At 39.8% G+C, this 23546-nt stretch overlaps 2 protein-coding genes across 4 annotated transcripts; both read right to left on the reverse strand.

Annotated features, from left to right (window-relative positions):
• Positions 1-341: 341 nt before the first annotated feature.
• LOC134639321 (uncharacterized) lies at positions 342-16010 on the reverse strand. Of its 3 annotated transcripts, none has more exons than XM_065471851.1 (13): positions 15975-16010; positions 14669-15368; positions 13956-14020; positions 13621-13701; positions 12883-12972; positions 12684-12773; positions 10549-12415; positions 10198-10284; positions 3539-3811; positions 2834-2995; positions 2176-2451; positions 1861-2016; positions 342-1139 (listed from the first exon to the last, which is right to left on the reverse strand). In XM_065471851.1, exons 2-13 carry the CDS (start codon positions 15303-15305, stop codon positions 841-843), a joined length of 4083 nt encoding a protein of 1360 aa, XP_065327923.1. In that variant the 5' UTR covers positions 15306-15368; positions 15975-16010; the 3' UTR covers positions 342-840. The 3 variants fall into 3 exon arrangements, with proteins under 3 accessions (XP_065327923.1, XP_063346526.1, XP_063346525.1); XM_063490456.1 differs by having other exon boundaries at positions 13956-14023; XM_063490455.1 differs by lacking the exon at positions 15975-16010 and adding an exon at positions 15702-15871 and having other exon boundaries at positions 13956-14023.
• A 4291-nt stretch (positions 16011-20301) lies between these two features.
• On the reverse strand, positions 20302-21879 carry LOC134639246 (E3 ubiquitin-protein ligase TRIM35-like). Its single transcript, XM_063490362.1, has one exon. It carries the CDS (start codon positions 21877-21879, stop codon positions 20443-20445), a length of 1437 nt encoding a protein of 478 aa, XP_063346432.1. The 3' UTR covers positions 20302-20442.
• Positions 21880-23546: the final 1667 nt, after the last annotated feature.

Raw genomic sequence — 23546 nt, forward strand, 5'->3', positions numbered from 1 at the left:
AATACATATCTGGTAAATGAAATAAGGTCAGCCAACAAGAAGCTACAATCCTAAACACGTGCTTAAATGCTTCATTACTTTTTTAAATGTTGCAATATAATATTAATATCAGAGTGCTGACTGTCAGACTGGCGACCTACTAAGGGTGTACCATGGCTCTGTTACTGTTAAGAATGAACAGTGCAGTTCTGTCACCAAGTACTTTCGTTTTGAAAAATTAAGATACTGTTTTGATGAACATTTTATATTTATATTTGATCAAATTCAAACATTCTGAATGACTAATTTTCCTACCACTCCTGTTCCTTTTATTAGAATACATTAAATTAAATTTTTATAGCATCAAATCACAGCAAAAGTTTCCTCAGGGCGCTGTAAGGTAACTGCATCATCGTGATTCATACCAACAAAAGAACTCTCGGTGTACAATAATGTGTCATCAAGATACAAGGTTTTGTCCCCCTGACCCAAAAAAAAGGCTACAATATTATTTTTGAGACTTTACTGTTGGACATTTATTTTTAACAAAGCATCATGTGCCAGTATACCAACCAACATAACCAGATACTGTATTCAAAACTGGTCACAGTACCCAGGAACACCATAAAAAAAACTTTTATCTAAATGTGAATAAACAGTAATTTTTCAATATTCATGAACAGTCTCTGTTAAACAAACTTGATAAAATAAAACATAAAAAACCATGAAAACAAAAACTGAGAACTATAATGGAAAGATATTCTCACATCTGATATACAAATGGACAGAAAGATTAAAGAACAATAAGTCGGCTGAAAGATGTGAAATGTTGCAGGTTTGAGTATTAACATCATATCAAATCTACAGCTGTTGGTAATGTGGAGTACTCTGCTGTCCCGCTGATTTTCTGGGCCTTTTCCTGCTTTTTGGTGAATCTTGGAAACAGTCACTTTGTCTTTGTAGGGTTGTGATCCTGTTTCTGACGTAGTCCTTTACACCTTTCCATGAGCGGTTTCTCAGCGCTCTTGGCTCAGCATCAAGACACCTGATGCAGTCGTCTTTCTGAGGCACCTTGTGGCCTTGAATGAAACTCATCATGTGTCTTTCTACAGCGTGGACCTCTGCCTCCTCCCATGTGTGTTTAGTTTTATGGTGGAAACCTATGAGGATGAAAAAAAAAACCATATAACAATATATTATTTTTTCATGGTTATTTCTTTTTATGATTTTGTCAGGGGCCACCTGTAGATGCTTCTATCATGCAACTGAATGTATTATTTTCTGTATTTCTGCCCACCTTGTTTTTATAGATAATACCAGATTACTGTTTCATTTGGATGCTAATGACTGCTTGTCGAGAAAGTGCATCCATCATGCCCAACAAAGAAGTGGGTACACCTATTCAGTTTATTTTTAGATGTTAAATATAAATGACTACTTTACTTTTTATGAAATATATAATACTGAACTGGAAGGGCTATAAGTAAAATGCTCTACACACAGGCTTATTCCATTTTGGATACTATTTGTTTACATTTGTTTATTTTCCATGAGCTCTTTTCACCTAAAATGCTGCATGCAGGACCGCCATGTCTAGATTGTGTTAATATACTGTGCTGCTAGAGGCTGGTGGGTTTACTTGTGAAATAGTTTGAATATTTTTTGACAAAATATGTGATTATTTCATTCATCGTGGTAAAAGATGAAAGGTTCAGGACCAGCAACACATAAAAGGTGGTTGGCCTACTAATTTGATTCTTGTATTTTTATTAATTTATTATAAGTTTGTGTGACGGTCCCATTATTGTGATGAAGGCAATCTAAACCAAAGGCAAACAGAAATGAACAGACAGGAAGTATATTAAAGGTGACCATTATTACCTTTCTCACTGGATTTGACAGATCTGCTCGTTTTGCTGGAGCTTGTCGTGTCTTCATGTTCTTGTTGATGGTAAAACAATTCTGTTCCACCACCTGCATAGGAGAAGTCATTGTGATCCCATGAACTGGCTTGTTCTCCACCTGCAGACTGTCTCACTGTATTGAAGACAAAAAATATGTAAGTCTAAGGAAAATTATTAACTTTTTACTGGGAATCTTAATGGGGAGAGTATGGGGAGAGATAAGTCAATTAAGAGGGGATGTTGAAGAAAACAACATCATATCAAATCTACAGCGGTTAGTAATGTGCAGTACTCTGCTGTGGCTCTGCTGATTTTCTGGGCCTTTTCCTGCTTTTCGGTGAATCCAGGGAGAAGCCGCTTTGTCTTTGTAGGGTTGTGATCCTGTTTCTGACGTAGTCCTTTACACCTTTCCACGTGCGGTTTCTCAGCGCTCTTGGCTCAGCATCAAGACACTTCATGCAGTCGTCTTTCTGAGGCACCTTGTGGCCTTGAATGAAACTCATCATGTGTCTTTCTACAGCGTGGACCTCTGCCTCCTCCCAGGTGTGTTTAGTTTTATGAAAGGAACCTGTCAGGAAGAAAAGAAAAGAAATAAATTATCCTGACATTAAAATTCATCTTGGGGAGAGTTGGAGTATAGGAATATTTTTCTGAGAACCTCCTTGTGATCTGCATGCAAGCCCAGAACCAAAAATAAAATCGAATTATTTAATTTGCACTGATAAAAAGCAGGTATCCCTAAAACCTGGGCTAAAATGCTAGCCACGCAATGACAGAGTAAGAGCCATGGAGGTCTAAAAGATCAAATGAATTCTACTAATCTACTGAACTGTAAGTAAAATTAAGTCTGACAGTCTGGTAATGAAAACATCTCTGCAGCAGGTAGTAGCTAGCATGACATGATATTACCTAAAAAATACCGTGTCAGTCTTAAAGACGACCATTATTACCATGTCCACCTGATTTGACAGATTTGGGACGTGTAGTCTTGCTGGAGCTTCTTGTTTCTCCATGTGCTTTTTGATGATTAAAAGGTGCCTCTCCATTTTCTGCAGTAGAGCCTTCATCATGATCCTGTGAGTCAGTTTGTCGTCCACTCGTAGGCTGTCTCGCTATAAATAAATAAGTAAATAAGTAAGTAAGTCTATGTTCACCTTAGAAATCCCAGCACATATACACAGACATGCAAATACAACATTTACAACAACTATGATTCTAATCTTTACCCTAAAACAGCATTTAAGGGTACAGCATAAAACTGTGAGTATTCAAAAAAATCAGCTTGATTATTTGAAACAACACCACGATGAAAACTGCTGTGGTCATAAAAAGAACAGGTTGGTTTTGTGAAAGTGGTGGGCAATTATTAGCTTTTGTTGGCCATTCTAATAGAGGAAGACACTCATGACTTTGTGAAAGAGACAGATACCAAAAAAAAAAAAGCTGAACAGAGAGATCGAAGAGTGAGAGAAGGTGGTAAAGAATAAGCAAAGGAAGAATAGCAAAGAATAAGGAAAGAGGGTTGTTGAAGAAATCTCCCCCCCCCCAAAAAAAAACCAACAACAAAAAAACAAAACAAAAAACCAACAACAAAAAAACCCAGGTTTGGCCTTTAAGAACATATCACATCTATAGCTGTAGGTAATGTGCAGTACTTTGCTGTGGTTCTGCTTGTCTGGGCCTTTTGCAGCTTGTCGGTGAATCCTGCGGAGAGTCACTTTGTCTTTTCAGAGTTGTGATCCTGTTTCGGACGTAGTTCTTTAGACCTTTCCACGTGCGGTTCCTCAGTGCTTTTTCCTCAGCTTCAAGACACTTGACGCAGTCGTCCTTCTGAGGCACTTTGTGCTCCTGAATGAAGCGCATCATGTGTTTTTCTACAGCACGAACCTCAGCATCCCCCCATACATGTTTGGGTGTACATTTGGAGCCTGACAGAATAAAAAAAGAGAACTCACATTAACCCTGAGAAGAGGAAATGTCTGGAGTTTCTGTTCCAGAAACAGAACCAAGATAAACTCTCTGACAATTACTGGGGTAACAGACTGAAATCAACCTGCTTGGTGGCAGGTTTTCTTCCACAGATTCTCTCTGAATCTCTTCCCTTCCTGCTACACCTCCACCATCACTCAGTTCTCACTTATTTATTGATACAGTCGATGTCAAATCTCATATTGGAGCAATTTGCACACATTTACATATTTACAAACGTGCTTAGATATTAAGCAGTAAATGCATAGAAAGAATCAACAGTACTGAGCTAGCCAAACAGAAGAGTTGTGGGCTGCACTGACCCAGACTACAGTTACATTTCAAGGGAGGCGGACATCAGGTTACAGTGTAGGGTTTGAGAAAGGTTTGCAATTCCCTGTAAGACAATCTTTTTCTGAATGCATTTCACATTAAAATCTTTCTCGTGACCTCCAACATATTTCAGCCATGTGTTGAAATATGTTTGCACATTTAAATACAGTAGTAAAATGATTCTAACTAACATTTTGAGCCTGAACCTGAGAACAAGTTTTCCACTGAAAATGTAAAACATCCAAACATAAACTGTGTTTTGTGCATTTTCACTTTCGCTTGTTGTAATCTGGATTTTTTCTGTGTCAAGTTCAATGTTCCCTCTAAGCTGCGCACGTGCGCAATTGCGCACTGCTGGCACGGTCTCTGCGCACAGAAAATCTGCGTTGCGCACAAAAAAAAAAATCTAACCTGAATTGAAATTAAAATTAAAACTTTAACAATTCTGTTTTGCAGTGTTAGTCAGTAAGTGACTGGCTGCTCCCGTATGGGATTAGAACGATGCCACTTTATCCCATAGTCCAGCCAATGATGCGATTCACATTCGTATATACACAGCTAATCAACGTCGTTGACAGGCTATGACAGCGTCCTTATGTGCCGACACCGGTGTTTTAGCTAGCAAAGTGGCGTGGCTGATGTGGAGTGAAGCCACGTTAATGACAACGTGTACAACCATTGGAGAGGTGAGCAGGACAGACGGAACAATTGATGGAAAAAGTGTGGCCTTTATACCAGTTTTTAAATTGTGTTGATAGGCCACGTAAAACCAGAGTTATGATAAAATTATATGCAATGTTTGGTTTCCTTCCTGAATACTATCGTTGTTTATATTTACTGCCGGAAGAAACGGTAAAAACAGCGTTTTATAAGGAAAACGCTCAAAATCACTCTCCACCTGTGAGCAAAAACAAAACAAAAAAATCCCCCCACCCTTTCCTATTGGTGGAAAAATGTACCATGTCGACCAGTCAAAAAATGATATGGCAACATGACATTTAGTTTAGGAAAGGGGGAAGTTTTAGGAGTGACGGCGGTGTTTTGAGATGTGAGAGATTTGCGACGTTTAGCGCAAATCTTGTGTAGTTAGTGTGTAGTGTAGTCAATAGTTTTGTTGTGTGTGTCAGAACAATGAGGCGACTGCTGAATGTTACAGGTGTTACAGGAGTGATACATCTCCTGTTGTCAGGCCTGCAGGTGATCTTCTCCTTTATCTCATAGTGGACAAATTATTTTTTGGAGTGGCACAAATAATTTGTGTGGCATCAAATTTGATGCAGAACAGCTGATTGTTCTGTAAATAGTTTGAAATGTTTGTTTAAAAAACCGCCTTGGCTGCATTTTTAGGTAAACAGCTGCAAAAACTTTGTTGTTTGCAAAACTGAGTTACTTTTTTGAAGAAGTAACTATATAATTAATTGCCCAACATTGGTCATTATATACTGTATTTTGCAGACAGGGAGTTACAGGACTCTCTCCCAGACCACAGACTCACACTCATAATACAAGTCAGAGCTTTATAAAAGAAAAAAAAAGAAAAGAAAGAAAGTTGTGTTTTCAAAATTGGAGTTCAAGTTATTTTTACTTCCAATAGTGTTAACATACTACACAGGTCATGAACAAGATTTTTTTTTTATTTTCATTGTAAGTGGGCTAAAGCAGTTAATTAAAAGTAGTCTAACATAAATGTAAATGCTGTAATTTGATTATTTTAATAAACCATGTAACTTGGATGGATTCGATGCTGGCGTGACCACAGTGCACACGTCTGCTGTTGCTCACATTGGTCCAAGGGACCGCTCAGGGAGTTTGTGTGTTCGCTCAGACACATGAAAAATTAGAGGGAACATTGGTCAAGTTACTGTTGCACTGTAATGGAAATTCCCTGTGGACCAGTCTACACAGTAGTGCTGGGCGATATGACGATATATATCGTGTGGACGATAGAAAAGTTTCTATCGTGCCATTTGTCTTCTATCGTTTCTATCGTTTCTAACCCTAATTTTATAAATTATTACATAAAATATATCATTAACCCTTTACAACCGGTCGAAGCAGGCACACTCCGTTTTGCCTAACTATTTTTAAATCCCTGTAGAACTGGAACCACGTAAGGTAGCGCAATAATTTTTTTTGCATATGAAACCGAGTTGTACTTACATCTTATTCCATTAGCTTGCCCTAGGTCACGATTTCCTTCCACATATAGCTTTGCAAAAATTGCATAAAAAGCGCTTCCAGCAACAAAAACATAATATTCCAGACTTGCAGCAACAAAAACATAATATTCCAGAAACACGCTTTGCCGATCCGATCAGCTGTTCATAACACTTCCTACGTTGGAATATAAGTCAGCGTGAACTATCGCATGTCCGCCATTACCTGGCCGGAACCGGAAGTGACGTCATTTTCGCGGAAAATTTAGTTTTTTAGCTTCAAAGCCTATGTTGGTGTTTTTAAAAGTCATGTTTGACTTTATGCTTTTCTGTATCGTTTCTGGGATGCTTAGAAGTCAAATTACACTGTTGGAAATAATTTATTTTGATACACATGCTGTTTTTTTTGCAAATTTGCATTATAATATTTATTTTCATTTTTCCTGTAGTATATTAAAATTAGTGTATCTCAAACATAAAACTATGAAGACACTCAAAATAAATTTCTTGTGGTTGGAAACTATTTTGTGCAACTTTTTTGTATTTACAGTTTTGAGGGATAAGCCTCTTAAATTTCTCTAACTAGAAATATATCTAAAAAACAAAACAAAAACGATTTTCAATTTTTTTGTAGTTTATTGCACTTTGTTTTTGCAATTTATGTAGTTTCTACGGACTCAATGCATACATAATATTAAAATTTGGGCTATAACGGTTGTATTGATGTATAGCAACTTGAAATGCTCCCACAAATGGCACTACAGCATGTAAAATGTAAACATAAGCTCTGGCGGACTTGGTTCTATGGTAGGTCTTAAAGGGTTAATAGCCTGTGGCAAATATATTAGTGTTGTCTTCTCACTATACATACTCTGAACTTTATGCTAGAGAAAATAAAGTATAAAAAATGATATTTTTCGCAAAGAAACTCTGTCTTGTGGTTTTGCGACATGGTGCTGCTTTACGTGCACCCGGATTTGCGACATGCTTTACGGTAACTCAAAAGAAAGACTGCACCCTCTCCACTCGCTGTTTACAGACTGCATACTTTCCAGATGACCACAGGTCAGGTGGTACAGGGCTCGCAAAATTTCAAAATCCCTGGTAGCCCTTCGGGCAAGGACTCTTCAGATTTTGGTAGCCCAAAATAAATTTAAGTAGCCCGAATAAAAAAGGGAGCAATTTTTTTTATGTTTTGTTTCCTGTTTTGTTTCCGTTACAATATTATACTTTAATGTATAATATTGTAACGGAAACAAAACATTAATCAAAAAATTGTTGAAACACAAATTACAATATTGTATAAAAATTACAATCATCAACTCAAATACTTGGTTGTAATTGAACAGAAATTTCTATGAACTTGCAAGAACTGTACAACAGGAATCAGTCTGTGTCAGATCCTGAATTTGAAATTTCCACTGGAGTCACGGGTAAGAGGCAAGTGGAACCAAGATCTAGGCCATTTGCTTTTTGAAGTTTGCAAAGACTGCTAAATTTTGCCAGTGGTAGTTCACTCTTTGCAACATAGTACGCTGTTCTAAACAGATTTTTCAGGTTGATTTTTAGTATGTTATTTGCAGACTGAGCAATAATCCATTTCTTGCATTTCTCATGGGTTCTAATGGGGGCCTTTCTTAAAATTACTGGTCCCAGTAACAAAGGCACTTGTCGACTCAGAAATCGAGGGAAACCAACAACACACCCGGCAGAACATTATGTTATTTACACGGGTGCACATAAGTGGTCCGCATGTGCGCATTCGCTGTCAAAATAAAAGACGCGCACCAGATAAGAAGTTGCAACGCGTTTGCGTCCATATAAAAGGCACTGTTTTTGTCCGCTAGAGTGGGATTTTCATGGCACATTCTGCACCAAATCTCTGTGCATTCATCATTTGTTTAAAGCCAGCTCACCTCCTGCAACCACTTTTCCTAGAATACGCGCTTCTTTTGTGATTCGGACTCCATCTGACATTTCTTTGGAGGTGGAGGAACACCAAAGTAATTGCTTAAAGGAGCTTCTTCGACATCTTTAAGAGTTCTAAACAAATGTCTGTCCTCCTCCAGAAAATCTTATGGACGCAAACACGCGTTGCAACTTCTTATCTTGTGCGCGTATTTTATTTTGACAGCGAATGCGCACCTGCGGACCACTTATGTGCACCCCTGGTTATTTAGCTTGTCATATTCCATTTCTTGTCAATTCTTTTGTCCATGAAACCATAAAGCTGCACTTTCTTTTTGCCTTATAGTCTGATTTGTCATAACTTTTCCGTTTTGTGGTAGGCTTTTCTTTGGCTGTCACTTCTTCACCCTGACCGGTCTTATTTGGCTCAGCAGAATTAAAATATATATCCTGCTGCCTTTACACACGCACTCATATAACGCTCAGCGATTCTCTGCGCGATCAACCTCTCACATGTTTAAGCTTCCTGCGGGAGATTTCACTTGTCATGTTTGCATAGTAAACTAACGATTGATAAGACGATGTCAGAGGAATTGGTGCGCAAATTATCGTCACTCACCAATCAGTACTGTCGCTCTCTATACACAGTTCGCGCGATTGCAAAGTGAAAGCAAAAAACAAGCGCAAATTCAAATGCGATTTCAATATGTCACATATAGGGCTGCTCGATTATGGCAAAAATGATAATCACGATTATTTTCACTGAAATTGAGATCTCGATTATTTGATATTTATTTAACAATAACAATGTATTGAATAATGGCTTTAAAGATTGTCAAAAATAGTATAAAATAGTGTGCAAATACTGATAACAGTGCAAATGTTTGCAAAAAAATAAAATGTAAACATCTATGTTTAGTGAACTTTGCCATGTCGCTCTGTGGTGCAGCTACGACACCAAAGTTTACACACTATGTCTACTTGATCCACGTCTGACTCCGCGAACCCATAATGTTTCCACACCACTGAAGGGTTTTTTTACCTCTCTTTTCAACCAATGGCAGTCACTCTCCTCTCCAAATAACCTCTGCTTAGCTTTCCGAGCTTCCCTCTGTTAGCTCCTCTTAATTGTTGTGCCGCGTGTTCGAAACGCAGAGAGGTGCGCTCGATTTGCCACACGGAGCAGCGCGAGAGTAAAGCACGAGGGAGGTGCTAATAATCGGCTCAGTCATTTTTAATGATCGTTGAAAGCCCAGATCGTAATTTAGATTAAAATTCGATTAATTGAGCAGCCCTAGTCACATATTGGCAGTGGTTCACCGATGCCAATGACATATTTACCCAGCTACATTTCCGAAAGAATGGAAAAGCATTGACATATATTTTTCCTTCCTATGATAGCCCGACGGGCAGGGCAGGGATAGATTCTGGTAGCCCGACTGGAAAAATCGCTAGCCCCGGGACGTCGGGCTAGCGATTTTGCGAGCCCTGTGGTATATCGTGATATATATCGTTATCGTGATATAAAAGAATTCATATCGTGATAAATATTTTTTCCATATCGCCCAGCACTACTACACAGTCACAAAACACAACGCACACGGACGTCTGCACAGACCCTTTTAACTTATCATGAATATCAAGTCACTTGGACCCAAGCAGACTCACGGATGCAGAGAGCATAATCGAGGACAGAATCATCTGACAGATGATGACAGTGAGAATGTTTTGTAGGTTCAGGTTTATCAACAGCAAAAAAGCCAACGAGCGCACCTCTTTTGGAACATTTTGAACACAACAGCTTAACAAATGTTTTGCTTCTTTTACCGTTTCATGACCTGCTATTTTTTTAATGACTTAACTGCCATTTATTACTTTTTTCTGTCCTGTCTTTTGGCTAAAAATGAAAAAGAAACAAGAGAAAGTCTGTTAAAGTTCACCATGATTACCTTTGATAGATTTGTTGGCACTTTTTCCTCCACGTTTTTGTTGATTAAGAGATGCTGGTCTGCCTTCACTATGATCCCACGAGTCAGCTGGATTAAAGACAAAAAGATGTTTTCTCTCAGAAATCCCCGCACGTATACACATTTCTTCAAATAAATTGCAGGATTTACACACACTTGTTTTTTTAACTTAACTGAGTGACTCCAGCTTTATAAATTCACTCAGCATGTTGCCTTCTGCAAACAATCACAACTAAGTAGATGCTCCCATCACTAGCTAGAAATATAAGAAAAAAGGAACCAGTGCCAATTAGTCTAATGTAGTGTAGGCCTACTTTTTATAAGCCTTATTACCTTCAGAATCCATTTCAATATCATCCAGTGTGGAGTCATTGCACTGCCGCAGGATCTGGATTTTGTTATTAGGCCCAAAAATTTGGTTGGCTTCATTTTCATCCAGATTCATCAGTTGTAGCATTTTTGCAAAATGCTTGCGGACATTTTTTGATGTCAGACCTTCAGAGTTTTGAGCTCCACATTCTTTGATAAATCCTTGAAGAGAATCTGTCCCCCTGTAGTTAGTCAGAGCATTTGGTCGGGCAAAGACGAAGGGATTCTTACTGGTGATCCCACATGCCTCGCGAGAATCCACTAGAAGCTCCAGAGCAGACTCAAATGAGGGCTTCAGTAAAACAGGGACTTTTCTCCCGCAGTCCCCACGTACGTCAACTCTGGTGAAGAACCTACACATGGTTTTTTCCAACTCTGTGACAGACGGGTCCAAGTCATCAGGCGCATCTGATTTTGTTCGTGACATGAATTCCGTCAGCTGAATCGTTGCAACCTCTCGAGGCTTTCTCTTGTTGAAGAGGATTATCCGGGCAAGCATGACCCTGGCCAGAGCGACAAAGTTTTCTGTAGAAAGACTGTCTCGTAGATTCTTCTCAGCTGTAGTATGAACCTTCTCCAAGTGGAAATGCAAGCGCTTCATATCTTGAACAAGTGGTATCTGCTTTGCTCGTTTTGATTTAATTTCTCTGAGACTCCTTAATGCGGCCGAAGAAACAAGCTTAGTCCACTTCTTTTGGTACACAGAGAGGAAGTTTTTAGCAGCCTCTGCCTGTTTTGTATCACCAGACTTTACCGCGTTATCCTTAACAATACTGCAGGTCTTCTGCAGGCTGTGACCAAGCTTGATTGCAACGGAAGGAGCGGCGTAACTTTTGGTTTCTGAATCATAGCCTGCCAGGACGTTCACTGCAGACACCACACGCTGGAAGTTTGAAGGGTGAAAGAAGTCCTCCAGCTTCTTCATTGGGGTTGTTTTTTGAGCTTCAAGCACAAGTCTTGCTATCTGACGAAGGTTTTGTCTTATATATGGGTGTTTTTTCGCATCACGGCCATAATAATTGTACATGTATTCCCCAAACTGCAAGAGAATCCTGTCATCCATGACAGCTCGCGTCACATCATCGTATATCATTTCATTCAGAATGCTCCTAGCGACATCACTTATGCCACGGTCTTCACAGTCCAAAGTTGCCAGCACACACATTGATGCAATGCGCTTTTTTCCAATATCCTTTTCAATCTTGCTTTTCACTGGGCATGTCCTCATGTGTTTGAATAGGTTTCTCTTCACAAAAAGACCATGACAGTGAAGACAAGGAAGAAAGTCACGGGCATGTCCAAGCACTTTCGGTCTCTGTCGTACGACAAGAGTTCCCTCTCCTGTTTTCAAAACATTTTTATTATGTGCAAAGTTTCCTTCATTTGTTAATTTTTTCCATATATTTTGTCTTTCTTTGGAGTGTTTGGGATACTGAAATGCAGCTGCAACCTCTGGTTTGTCACTGTGAATTGACTCAAAATGCCGTGACAGTTTTAACACCGGCTTGGAGCAAAACAAGCAGTAATTCTTCTTGTCATAAAAGCGAGCTTTTGAATTTGGTCGTTTTACAGCTGGCAACACTGGCGTTTGTGACGCTTCTGCCTGACTAATCATAGGTTTCCTCTTTACAGGAGTGACTCCTTTATCCTTTCCTGAAGAATTTTCTGATTTTGAGTTCTGCTCTTCTTGGTGCGGTTCTTCACTCACGGGGGACTCTGGATCGCTATGACTGGATTCATCTGAAGAACCTTCTTTGAACTCTTCATCACTCCCTGGTGAGTAATCGTGATCATCGTCCTCCCCTGACATGTCTGACACAACTTCCTTTTTCTGAAAGAAATAAAAGAAATCTTTTTTTTCCTTGACTTAAGATTAAACAAAATCAACAACAAAAACATAAATAAACAAATTAAAAACCTCTAACATTTTTACCTTCAAAAAAGTCCTTTTTGGGTTCCCCAAAACACGGGGTTAGGGTCACTTTTTATAATAATGATAATTTACAATTTATAATGTAATACAATAATAAAATCCAACATACTGTAATCAGCATGCAAAATTTAATATCATAAACAAAGTAAAAAATGCAGGTAAATACCAGCGATTCTGCAGGTGACTCTGGCGTATCACAAGCATCATTTTGCTCGTCATAGTATGAAGGTGAAGAACCATTTGCTGAATTACGCGACTGTAATAGAAATAATTAAAAGGTGATATGATGTGATAACAACCTTGACAATCACACCGCATATGAAAAGCCCAAAGAATGTGCAGGCAATAATTGATTGTGCAGTTACCTTTGAATTTGCAGCAGTCTGTTCACACTGAGGTGGCTCATCATCTGACGACTGCCCATCGCTGCTGTTATCTGATGGCAATGCTTTCAGCTTAACAGGAGGAAAGTGAAGTAAGCAGGAAGCAACTGTGTAGATTTTTCTTAGAAGTATTTTAAAGTATTAATACTACATAACAACCCAGCAAGCATTTTGACTTTGAGAAAACGTCAACTTCATCATTACACTTTCTATCAAGAAAGAAAATTAAACACCACGTCTTTCAGTCTGGGAGACGTCGACATTATGGGCAGGGGGAACTAACTTAAGTTCATATTGCAACATATGAGACAAAATTGATGTATGTTAACACAAATAGCAATAACAGACTCTCGTATTGCTACTTATTGTACATGGAGAAAAAGTGTTCCCATCTGTTCACGACTACTTAGTTAACAAATTAATCGGTATGTCCACCACTTCACAATTCTGTTTTTGTTGTTGTACTGTAGGGCTGTGCGATATGACCAAAATCTCATATCCCGATATTAAGACATCTATCTAACAAACGATAGCGTAAAATGAAACGATAGACGTTTTTATATCGTCATCCGATATATATCGTTATATCGAACAGCCCTATTGTACTGCACACAATTTTGACCAGAGATGCGCTATCAGGGTTTCAACTATGTTTGTTGGGAACTATTTAAAAGCATCAATGACCTTTTTTATTTTTAAAAAAAGCCATAACACACTTACAAGTTTATCCATCTCTGCCAGTTGTTTAAGCAGCTCAGCGCGCTGCTGTAAAACATCTGAACGCCGCTTTTCACTGCTGGCCTGAAAGCAGACATAATAAAACCTTTACAGGACAAAATATAATAGTTATAGTAGTAATCATCTAAAATCTCCAAGGCTCTTTAACATGATGTCAGTTAAAAGGCAAGATTTTGCCTTTATTGCATTGCTACATTTAAAAGGGACTTAAAATGTAAACCTCTGTAAAAGCAAAAAGGTGTGGAAAAATGCAAATATCTTCAAATCATCCATCAAACAGCAGAAGTTTCATCTGCATTTGCTGTTATTTTGCTCACCGTAGTAGATTTATTTGTGTTTTTGTTTTGAACAGCTTCTTTTGGGACAGGGTCATTCACAGCTCCTGCTGAGAAGACAGTAAAGTTAAAAGCAAACACAAAGTGTTAAACAGTTCTGCAAACACTTGTTTAGACAGGCGAAACAAGGTCAACTTTTTAGTTTACATTTTTTTAAGTATAACAATCCACAACACACAAATTAGATCAGTCTAACGTAACATAATCTACATTTTGGCTAGATTTTTAAAGACTGTGTGAGGAAGAGCTAAAAGACTTTAAAAAAAAACATCTACACTTCCAAAAAAACAAAAACAAAAAAAACAGGTGGATCTATTAGTACCAACTGCTATATATGTATAAAAAATTAATTGAGGATTTAGTCAAAACTGAACTCTTTAAGTTTTAATCCTAATCTCTGAATTTCATGCTTTCCTTAAATATCAGATATTCAAGAATTTAATTTGTTAGCTTTGTCATACAGTGGCAACCTGCCCAGTGTGTTCTTTTGTCCTGTGATAGCGAGAATAGGATTCAACACCCCTCAGAACCCTAACCCCTAATCAGTTATTTGCATTTATGTAAGCCGCTTAATTAATGCACCAACTAAAATACTAAATACTGCTTTGGACCAAGTTTAATGCCAACCTTGCATGCGTACCTGCATTAATACGATAAGAAAAAATACATTGTAACATGCATGTAATACAGCTTACCTCTGCAATGTGATGAAGGTAACCACTCAGGCTGCTCCTGAGAGGTGGATGAGGTATAGCTTTGAGTGTTTCCTGCACCATGAGCGGACTCCACATTTTCTCCTTCAAAAGCAGCTTGATGTTGTCTGCATGACGGCAGGCGGGGGGGTAGGCCTTGAATCCCACTTGACAAACCCAGACTGGATACTGGATTTTGAAATGTCTTCAAGGCATTGTGCGATGAGAGAACAGATAAATCCTGGGGCCCAAAAAGCTGAAGTCCTTGGTTTGCCTGTCGAAGAGCTGGTGGGGTAACATTTTTTCCTTGGTTCGCTGATACCATGATCGATGAAAGGTTAGAGCTTTGCTGATTAAAAGAAATACCTTGAGAGAGATTTGGGATATCTGTGGCAAACAGCGAGCTGGATGATGGAATGCTGCCAATATGAGATGTTTTATACATGTCAGCGTGAGGGTTGTTTCTGGAAGATACAGTGTTCAAGTTGTTAGTACAACTCTGATTGGGTGCCTGCATGTGCTCATAGGAGGTGGGGAGAAGGTTGACGAGCGGGTTCTGAGATGAAGCTGCTGACCAGCCATTCTGGGCCATCCAAGACGGACAGGCAATGTGGCTCTTATTTGCTGTCGGGTTATCCATCACTCTCCATCACCATCAAAGTTCACTGCTTGAAAGTCTCCTTTACTTCCTTAAGTAGAGGTCCTAACAGAAATAGAACATTATAATACCAGAATTTCATTACTTTTCTATGGTGTGTTTTGAATTTTTAATTCAGCTTTTCAAAGCTGAAAACGGGCAGAAGACAACAGAAAAATCATTAAATAATTCATCAATACCAAAACGTTTTGGAAAACGCACACGTAAGAACATGCAAGAAGGGAAAACGTAGTAACTGAAATCAGCTTTTCGCTTTACGACAAAAAGGTCAGCTTAGCACCAAAATGTGTTTTAGTTGAGTGGGTCACCGACCCTTCAAGCTGTACCGCACCAAATAATATATCAGTCTCTGCATATTTTTTAAAAAGGAGTACTTACTGAGCATTGATGTTTACAGCGAGAAATGGACAGTTGCGTTTAAAATGCTGCAAATACGGTCGAAACGACAAAAACGTAACTAGCTTAACAGTGTGCTATCAAGTCAGTTTTTTAACTAGCTGTTAGCTGCTAGCGCGCTCAGCACCAAAAACTATAAAACTATCTGTAAAACTGATACTAGTTCTAAAATTAACGATATGAAATAAACAGTGTGTGTCCAGAAAATCAACGTAATTTCCCGCAAACCGCTTTAAAAATTAGGAAAAACCATACCTGCGGCCATAACCGGAAGTAATGGTCGTTGTTTACATCACAGCATCACTGAGAAAGTAAAACTTCCGTCTATTTTTTCAAAATAAGATACATTTCTTTTTTTTTTCTTTTTTTTTTTGCCTGTCCCGTTTGGATCTTTTGCCATTAGAATTATTGTCTAAAGGCGAAGAAAGATGCCCAATGGATTTACTTTACCAAATGGACCATCCCAGCCTTGCCGTAATGGTCTATTTGATTCACCTTTAATTGTTTATTTTCATTTGTTGTATGCGGGACAGACTTTACTGGGGGAAAGAAAGGGGAGAAGGAAGGAGGGAAAGAAAGACAGCGGGGAAGAAGGACGGGGAAAAAGGGCAAAAAACAAAAACAAACAGAATAAGCAGACAAAAAAAAAAGAATACATATTGACCACCTGGATCACCTGTTGAAAAAGAAAAAAGAAAACAAGCAGAAGAAAACAAGAGTAATAGAATAAACAACATCACAATGATATATGGGAATATGGCAGTAAATACTAAATGTTAAACATTATTGTGCAGCACGTAAGATTGACAGCGCACAGTGTGCTTTGAGGTAGGAGCCAAAAAGGCTGTAGTTTGTGTGTGTGATCACCCGTGTGTACACCTGTGAGCATGGACGCGCTTGATTTTTTAAAAGGTTCCTTCATGTAATGATCTGCTAGAGGGTGTGGGGGGCCACCGCCCCGTCCTCCAGGGCATGAAGCAGGTGTGGAGGAGATCAAAACTCCAGACATCCAGAGGCCCCCAGAACACAAGAGACCAGGGAAGACCAACAGAGGGGCAGCCGCGCCACTGTCCCAGAAAGAGCTGAGGAGAGTCCCAGATGAGGGGTCACTCAGCAGCCGCGGAGCAGAGGCCAGGGGGGGTTGCAGTGACGTGCCCGTGAGCTCCGCCGGCAGCCAGCTGTGCCAGAGTGACCGAGCCCCAGGCCGAGAGGCCGAGGGCACCCCACCTCCGAAGTAGCCCGAGCGAGCCCCAGGCTCCAAGCCCCGATAAGCAGCCGCCAAGGAGTGAGCCGGTGTGTACCTGGGCGCCCAACCCCGGACACAGAGAACCACCAGCGCACCGATGTCTGAGGGCGTCCGCCACCAGCAGGGGAAGTGGTGGGGGGAGATAGGCCTCCAAACCTTGGAGGACCTAAGATGTCCCCAGAGAGGTGGCGTCTGATACCCAACCTGACATATAGACACAGACATACAGGCACACACAGATACAAATATCCATTCCCACCCTCATGCTCTCGATTGCAATTACTCCACACTCAACCAACGTAGAGACAGACATAAAGAGACGCTGTACACACAATCACACTCCCCAAGCGTACTCTAAGCCCCAGGTCTAGGTACCCTTGTGCCCAGACCCGGGTGGTGTTACCCTTTTCCCTGCGGTGGAGAGAAGCAGACCGCCCCGACTCCGCAGCAGCAGGGAGGCCCCACACTCCAGACCCCAGTTGGACGGCCAACTCCTCCTCCTAGCCCCCCCGCTCCAGCAGGCCGCAGAGAACGGGGGTGTGAGAAGACTCCAAACCTCCCTCCACCCGCTCATATGTAGTGTTGATGAATGTGTGTTCTAAGGTGCATTTAAAACCCAGGAGGGCATGGAGCTACCTGCCAGATACATTTCTACAAGTATGAAATAAATTGGACGTTCACTTAATTAAGAAAAAATTAAATGAGCCAAAGGTGGAAGAAATTGTATGTATTTTTATTATTATAAAAATAATCACTGCCATGCTGTAAAATCTCAATAACGAGCAAGGAAAGGTTATTTATTAAATTAATGTTACTGCATCCTTCCTTACGATGTCACACTCATCAGCCGTAAGTGGAGTTAAATCTGTTGGAAGAGAAGCAAGAAATACCCAGACTGGTTCTTTCTCATCATGTAGCCATGACAGCATCTGATATGTGCTGTTCCAACTTATCAACCTAAGATCAGTTTGTTGGCTGACCATTTTCCCATAGACAGCCCCCTACTGGTGATAAATCTCATCAAAATACATGCAGTACATTTCAAGAATAGAAAGATTCCTTTTGTTTACAGTTATTATCATTGTCGTTAACATATTTTTAAAAAACAAAAACAAAAATATATCTAATTTCTGAAGTCTTTTGGGTAAAAGCAATCAAACGAATCATTTCTTTTGTGGGATGAAAGAAAATATAATCAGTCACGGACTATTTTCAATATAAAAAAGACACAAAGGTAACTCATCGCCATACAGTCATCTTAAAATGTGTTTAATGCAGTTCGTGTAGTGTATAAACATACAGTTAAGCACACTTGGAATGAGTGCATACAGTACACAGAAGCATGATACACTATACTACAAAAATCTTTCTCACTATCTTGGGGAAATATCAGTCTAACAGTACTTTTATGCTACCAGGCTCTCCAATATGCAAATATGGAAAAAGTTTCTCAGTGTAAGTGTCTTTGTAGGTGTATATGTGAGCCATGCCATCAACATCATAGAAAGACACCTCTCCTCTGTCATGGTTCAGCTGGATTCTTATCCTTTGGAGACTCTTCTTCACTGTCATAGCTTGACCAAAACCATTACTGCATTTTCCACTGCCATGTAGCAAACACCAGACTCCAAATCCAGGTGAAGCAAAACACTCTCACTTCCTGTTAGATGACTCTTTAGTCTCCCACCACCACATCCCAGCTGTGTTTCCCTGAGCTGAAGCCCTCAGAGCAAAAAGCATCTAAATACTCAGTGTTTCTCTCTGGATTATCAGAAAGCTGCTGCTTTGTGTCTCCAAGTCTCACACTGGTCAGATCATCAGACAGACAAAGAACTGGGTGTGCAGTGTTTCTCCTTCATCTTCTCCCACACTCTGAGGGACAGGTTGCCCAGGTGTTTGGCAACATCTATCAGTGCTCCTGAGACCAGCTGTGGATCTGACAGTGAGCTCTGGGCTCTGGCTCTGAGTGTCTGATTCTTCTGATTATTGCTCTGTTCTCTTACATGCTTCACGTGTTTCTCTAACTTCAAGAAAATGTGTTAAGGTGTTATCAGTAAAAAGACAGTTTAAATAGAAAGTTAAGTGTCATTCTGTATTTACAGACACATCAAACTGTAGACAGGCTTGGACATTTTTATTAACATAACACCCCAGGAGATTAATTAACTTGTTTTTCTGAAATTTTCATCATATTTGTTCATCAGGAGAAAAACTTGATCTCCACAGTTAATAAGACCAATTAGTATCAAATAAAATACAAAGGAAATGTTCTCAGCTTTACTATTTGTTATCATCACTTACCTGATTAAGTTTTCATTGAGACTCTGGATGTGTATAAGAGTGTCAACTACTTACAAAATGTTCAATGTTTTCATTATAACATCTTCAGTGAGTTTTGTAAATCGTCCCTATGGCATATGTTCTCCATGCAAAAATAATTAAAAAAAAGACTCAACTGCGGTCAAATACAGCAGATATCGGAAGAAAAGAAAAGAAAGGAGAAAAAAACATGCAACATTATTTTTAGTGTTTCGGTCACTGAAACAACCAAAAGATGAATTAGTCAAATAGTAATTTCAATAGTTTTTGGTCAGTCATAGTCACTGTGATTTGGAGTGACAAACAGAAAAGTTTCAGATCAGGGTTCTCAGATTCCTACCTGTAAGCCTGTAGTGACTGTAGTGTCTTGACTATGACAAGAAATGAATACAGATGGTTCTGTTTTTCAGTCATCAGCAGTTCATGTTGTACATTTCATTTTCTTTAAAAAGTATTTAAAAGATTAAACAAATAGATTCACAATAATTTACACAAAAATTTAAAATAAGCCAAAACAAAGAAAATCACTGAGATCTCACTGAACTACAATGAAAATTCCGGTAGAGTGTTTTGGCATCTCCTGCTTTTCGAATATTACACGTATCTCAGTGAAAGTGTCTCTGTGAGTGTAGATGTGAGTCATGTCTTCAGGGTCATAGAAGGACACCTCCCCCCTGTCATAGTCCAGCTGGACTCTGATCCTCTGGAGACTCTTCTTCACTCTCACAGTCTGACCAACAACATCAGGGCTGCACAGTGAGGACAAAAATGGCACTGATGCCTCTAATAAATCATCATTCTGTTTGATGACACACATGACACAGAAAAATATAGCTGAACTATTACACCAATGTACACAGTTCGTTTTATTTTTCAACGTAATGGAGAACATGCTATAAGAAAAACATTTAAATGAAAAAAAAATCAATTACTCAAAGTTAAGAATTAAAAGAAGACGTTAGGTCAAGTCTATTTATCATTTTGAAACCATTAAAGTACACATGCTCTCTGTGCTTTAAAAATAATGTATATCTCATTGCATAAATTGCTGCAGGTGATGCCTAAATTGGAAAAAAACTAAAAACAACAAATCACAACAAAACGAGTTGTAACAAAAGCAAGAACATTTGAAACAAGAGAAGAGAAAACCAAAATAATTCACAGCGAGATCAGTGCAGTTTTCAGAGAAATCTCAGTCTGACAAATTTTCATGTCAGAGGTTTTGGCATTTCCAATACCAAAAAATGGGAAGAGTTTGTCAGTGAAAGTGGCTCTGTGAGTGTAGATGTGAGTCATGTCTTCAGGGTCATAGAAGGACACCTTCCCTCTGTCATAGTCCAGCTGGACTCTGATCCTCTGGAGACTCTTCTTCACTTTCACAGTCTGACCAACACCATTAGTGTATTTTCCACTCTCATGCTTTAAACACCAGATTCCATATTTCGGTGAAGCAAAACACTTCCCCTTTCTGTCAACTGACTCTTTACTTAAACCTATGAGCCAGGCAGGATGGTCTCCCACCTCCACCTCCCAGCTGTGTTTCCCTGAGCTGAAGCCCTCAGAGCCAAAAACAGTGGGATACAAAGTGTTTCTCTCTGGATTATCAGGAAGCTGCTGATTTGTGTCTCCACATCTCACACTGGTCAGATCATCAGACAGATAGAGCCAGCCACTTGCAGTGTTTGGGTCCAGAATGACAGGACTGAAGTGGACCTTCTCCTTCATCTTCTCCCACACTCTGAAGGACAGGTTGCCCAGGTGTTTGGCCACATCTATCAGTGCTCCTGAGACCAGCTGTGGATCTGACACTGAGCTCTGGGCTCTGGCTCTGCTCTGAGTGTCTTTATAACTGCTGAGGAATGGCACGCTGTGTTTCTGCAGCTCTTCTTCAACAGCACAGATGCTGTCTGACAGAGAGGAGATCTGCTCCTCAATCATCTTCATCTCTCTGCTGATAGTCCTCCCCTTCTGCTCCTCTTCCTCCCTCAGAGCTGCCAGTCTGGACTCCTCTTCCTCTTTCAGGAACTGCTGGAGCTTGTTGAACTCTGCTCTGATCTGCCTCTCTGTGGACAACAGCTGCTTCTTGGAGTGTTGAATCATTTCATTGTATGTTTCCTCCACTTGTTTGTATTTGTTCCTCTTGTCCTGCAGAGACTTTAAGTCAGATTTCAGCTGCTCCTTCAGGTCACTGACTGCTTCTTCTACAGGAACCACTTTGTGACTCTGGTGGAGAGAAAAGTCACACACAGGACACACAGCTCTCTGCTCGTCCACACAGAACAGTTTAGGCTCTTCCTCATGTTTGCTGCACACCACTGTTAATTTCTTCTCTCCTTTTTGTGTCTCAGATGATCCAGATATCTGTCTTCCAGCAAACAAATCAGCAAGTTCTTTCAGTGTAAAGTTCACATGAGAATGATCCTTTGAAGATTTTCTTTTACAAATGGGACAGTTTTTGTTTTTAGTTTCTTCCCAGAATTGTTGCAGGCAGCTTGAACAGAAGCTGTGGTTGCAGCTCAGAGACACAGGATCACTGAAAGTCTCTGAACACACATGGCAGCTCAGGAAATTTTCAAGAAGAGCTCTCTCAGCCATTTGATCTTTAAGTATTTTTAACTCACCAAATTAGTGTCTCTTGAACTCTCTGATTAAAATCCTCCAAACGTGTGTTTTGCAGCAGAGATCTGACTCCCTGTAATGGCGTCTCAGCTCAGTTCAGCAGTGTCAGAACTTATTTTGGGTCACAGTCACATGTTGAGCTGAAAGACGAACATATTATTTGTGTCCACCAGAGGACGCTGTTAGTGTTGCTGCCAAGGTCATAAATTTGGATTCAACATTGTGATTGCCGACCTGCCAGACCCCTGCTCTAAAAAATATCCTTTTTATCAACTGAATGTATACAAGTCAAGTACATTTAATTTCACCAGATTCCATTAAAGTGACTATAATCTTACTGTAAACTCACTACATCCTGTAAGTAGTTAGAACTCACAGACACAGGATCTCTGAATGAACACATTACAGTTCAGGAAAGTTTCTAGACTCAACAACTGTAACGTCTTTACACCTTGTACCTTACAGTCCTTCAAGAAAGTTCTTTTAAAGAGCTCACCTGTTGTTATGGTGTTTTAGTTAATCACCAAACACACTACTATCTGCTTTTACTACGAAGAAGGTGATAAGGGTGTGGTCTGAGGAATACAGTGAGAGCCTGAGAGACTGTTTTGAATGCACAGATTGGCTGGAACTCTGCAAGCCTCACGGCGAGGACATTGACGAGCGTTTACATCTCTGAGGACCTCACCTGAACACTGAACACCACACAACTGGTCAAGAAGGCTCAGCAGCGGCTGTATTTCCTTGAGGAGGCTGAGGAAATTTGGTATGTCAGCCAAGATCCTCAGCAGCTTCTACAGCTGCATTGTGGAGAGCTCACTGACCAGCTGCGTCACTGCATGGTACGGCAGCACTACTGCCATGGACCGCAAACACCTGCAGAGAGTGATAACAACTGTGGAGAAGATCATCAGAGCTCCGCTGCCCTCTCTGCAGAGCATCTACCATCGCAGAGTCCAGAGGAGAGCTGCCTCCATCCTCAAAGACCCCACACAGCCCTGACATGGACTGTTTACACTTCTGGCCTCGGGGCGGAGGTTCAGAAGTGTGAAATCCAGAACATCCAGACTCAACAACTCCTTCTTCCCCACTGCCATCAGACTCTTGAACAACTGACTCATTTTTGAACAGTAATAATATATATATTTTTTGCACATCAGGTCATCTTACATATTAAACTGGCATATTAAGCTATAGCTCTTTTGCACACATCTCTGTTTCAAATCTCCATATTTTGTCTCCTTTTCTGTCTTCATTCATTTATTTGTAATATTCGTATTTCATCTGTTCTATTTCTATTGTATATATTAATCGGCATCTGTGGGTGGACAGCAAAGAAAGGATTTCATTGCACAGAGAAATACCTTATTTTTTTCTTTGGACACATGAAAATAAACACTTTGAATCTTGAGTTAAAAATTACTGTATTACTGTAAACTGATGACATCCTGTAAGTAGTTAGAGCTATCCAGGATCAGATTCTGGTCAAATGCATGTTTAAGGTATTACTGCCTTGAAGTTGTCAATCACATCCAGTATTTTAATCAAAAATAATTAATAAGAGAAAAAAACGGTAGAGCTCTTAAAAATGCAGAGGATGGTCTGGGTCCATTATCCACAGCAGTTCACCACAGCAGCAGTCA

Source organism: Pelmatolapia mariae, linkage group LG12 (genome assembly GCF_036321145.2).
Source record: "Pelmatolapia mariae isolate MD_Pm_ZW linkage group LG12, Pm_UMD_F_2, whole genome shotgun sequence".
NCBI classification, from domain to species: domain Eukaryota; kingdom Metazoa; phylum Chordata; class Actinopteri; order Cichliformes; family Cichlidae; genus Pelmatolapia; species Pelmatolapia mariae.

Excerpts from the sequence above, each read along its gene's own strand:
- LOC134639321 (XM_063490456.1), bottom strand. The coding sequence starts at position 15,305 with ATGGATAACCCGACAGCAAATAAGAGCCACATTGCCTGTCCGTCTTGG. Across the intron at positions 14,024-14,668 it reads ACCTTCATCACATTGCAGAG|CAGGAGCTGTGAATGACCCT; the intron begins GTAAGCTGTATT and ends CTGTCTTCTCAG. Across the intron at positions 2,452-2,833 it reads TGTCAAATCAGGTGGACATG|GTTCCTTTCATAAAACTAAA; the intron begins GTAATAATGGTC and ends TCTTCCTGACAG.
- LOC134639246 (XM_063490362.1), bottom strand. The coding sequence starts at position 21,879 with ATGGCTGAGAGAGCTCTTCTTGAAAATTTCCTGAGCTGCCATGTGTGT.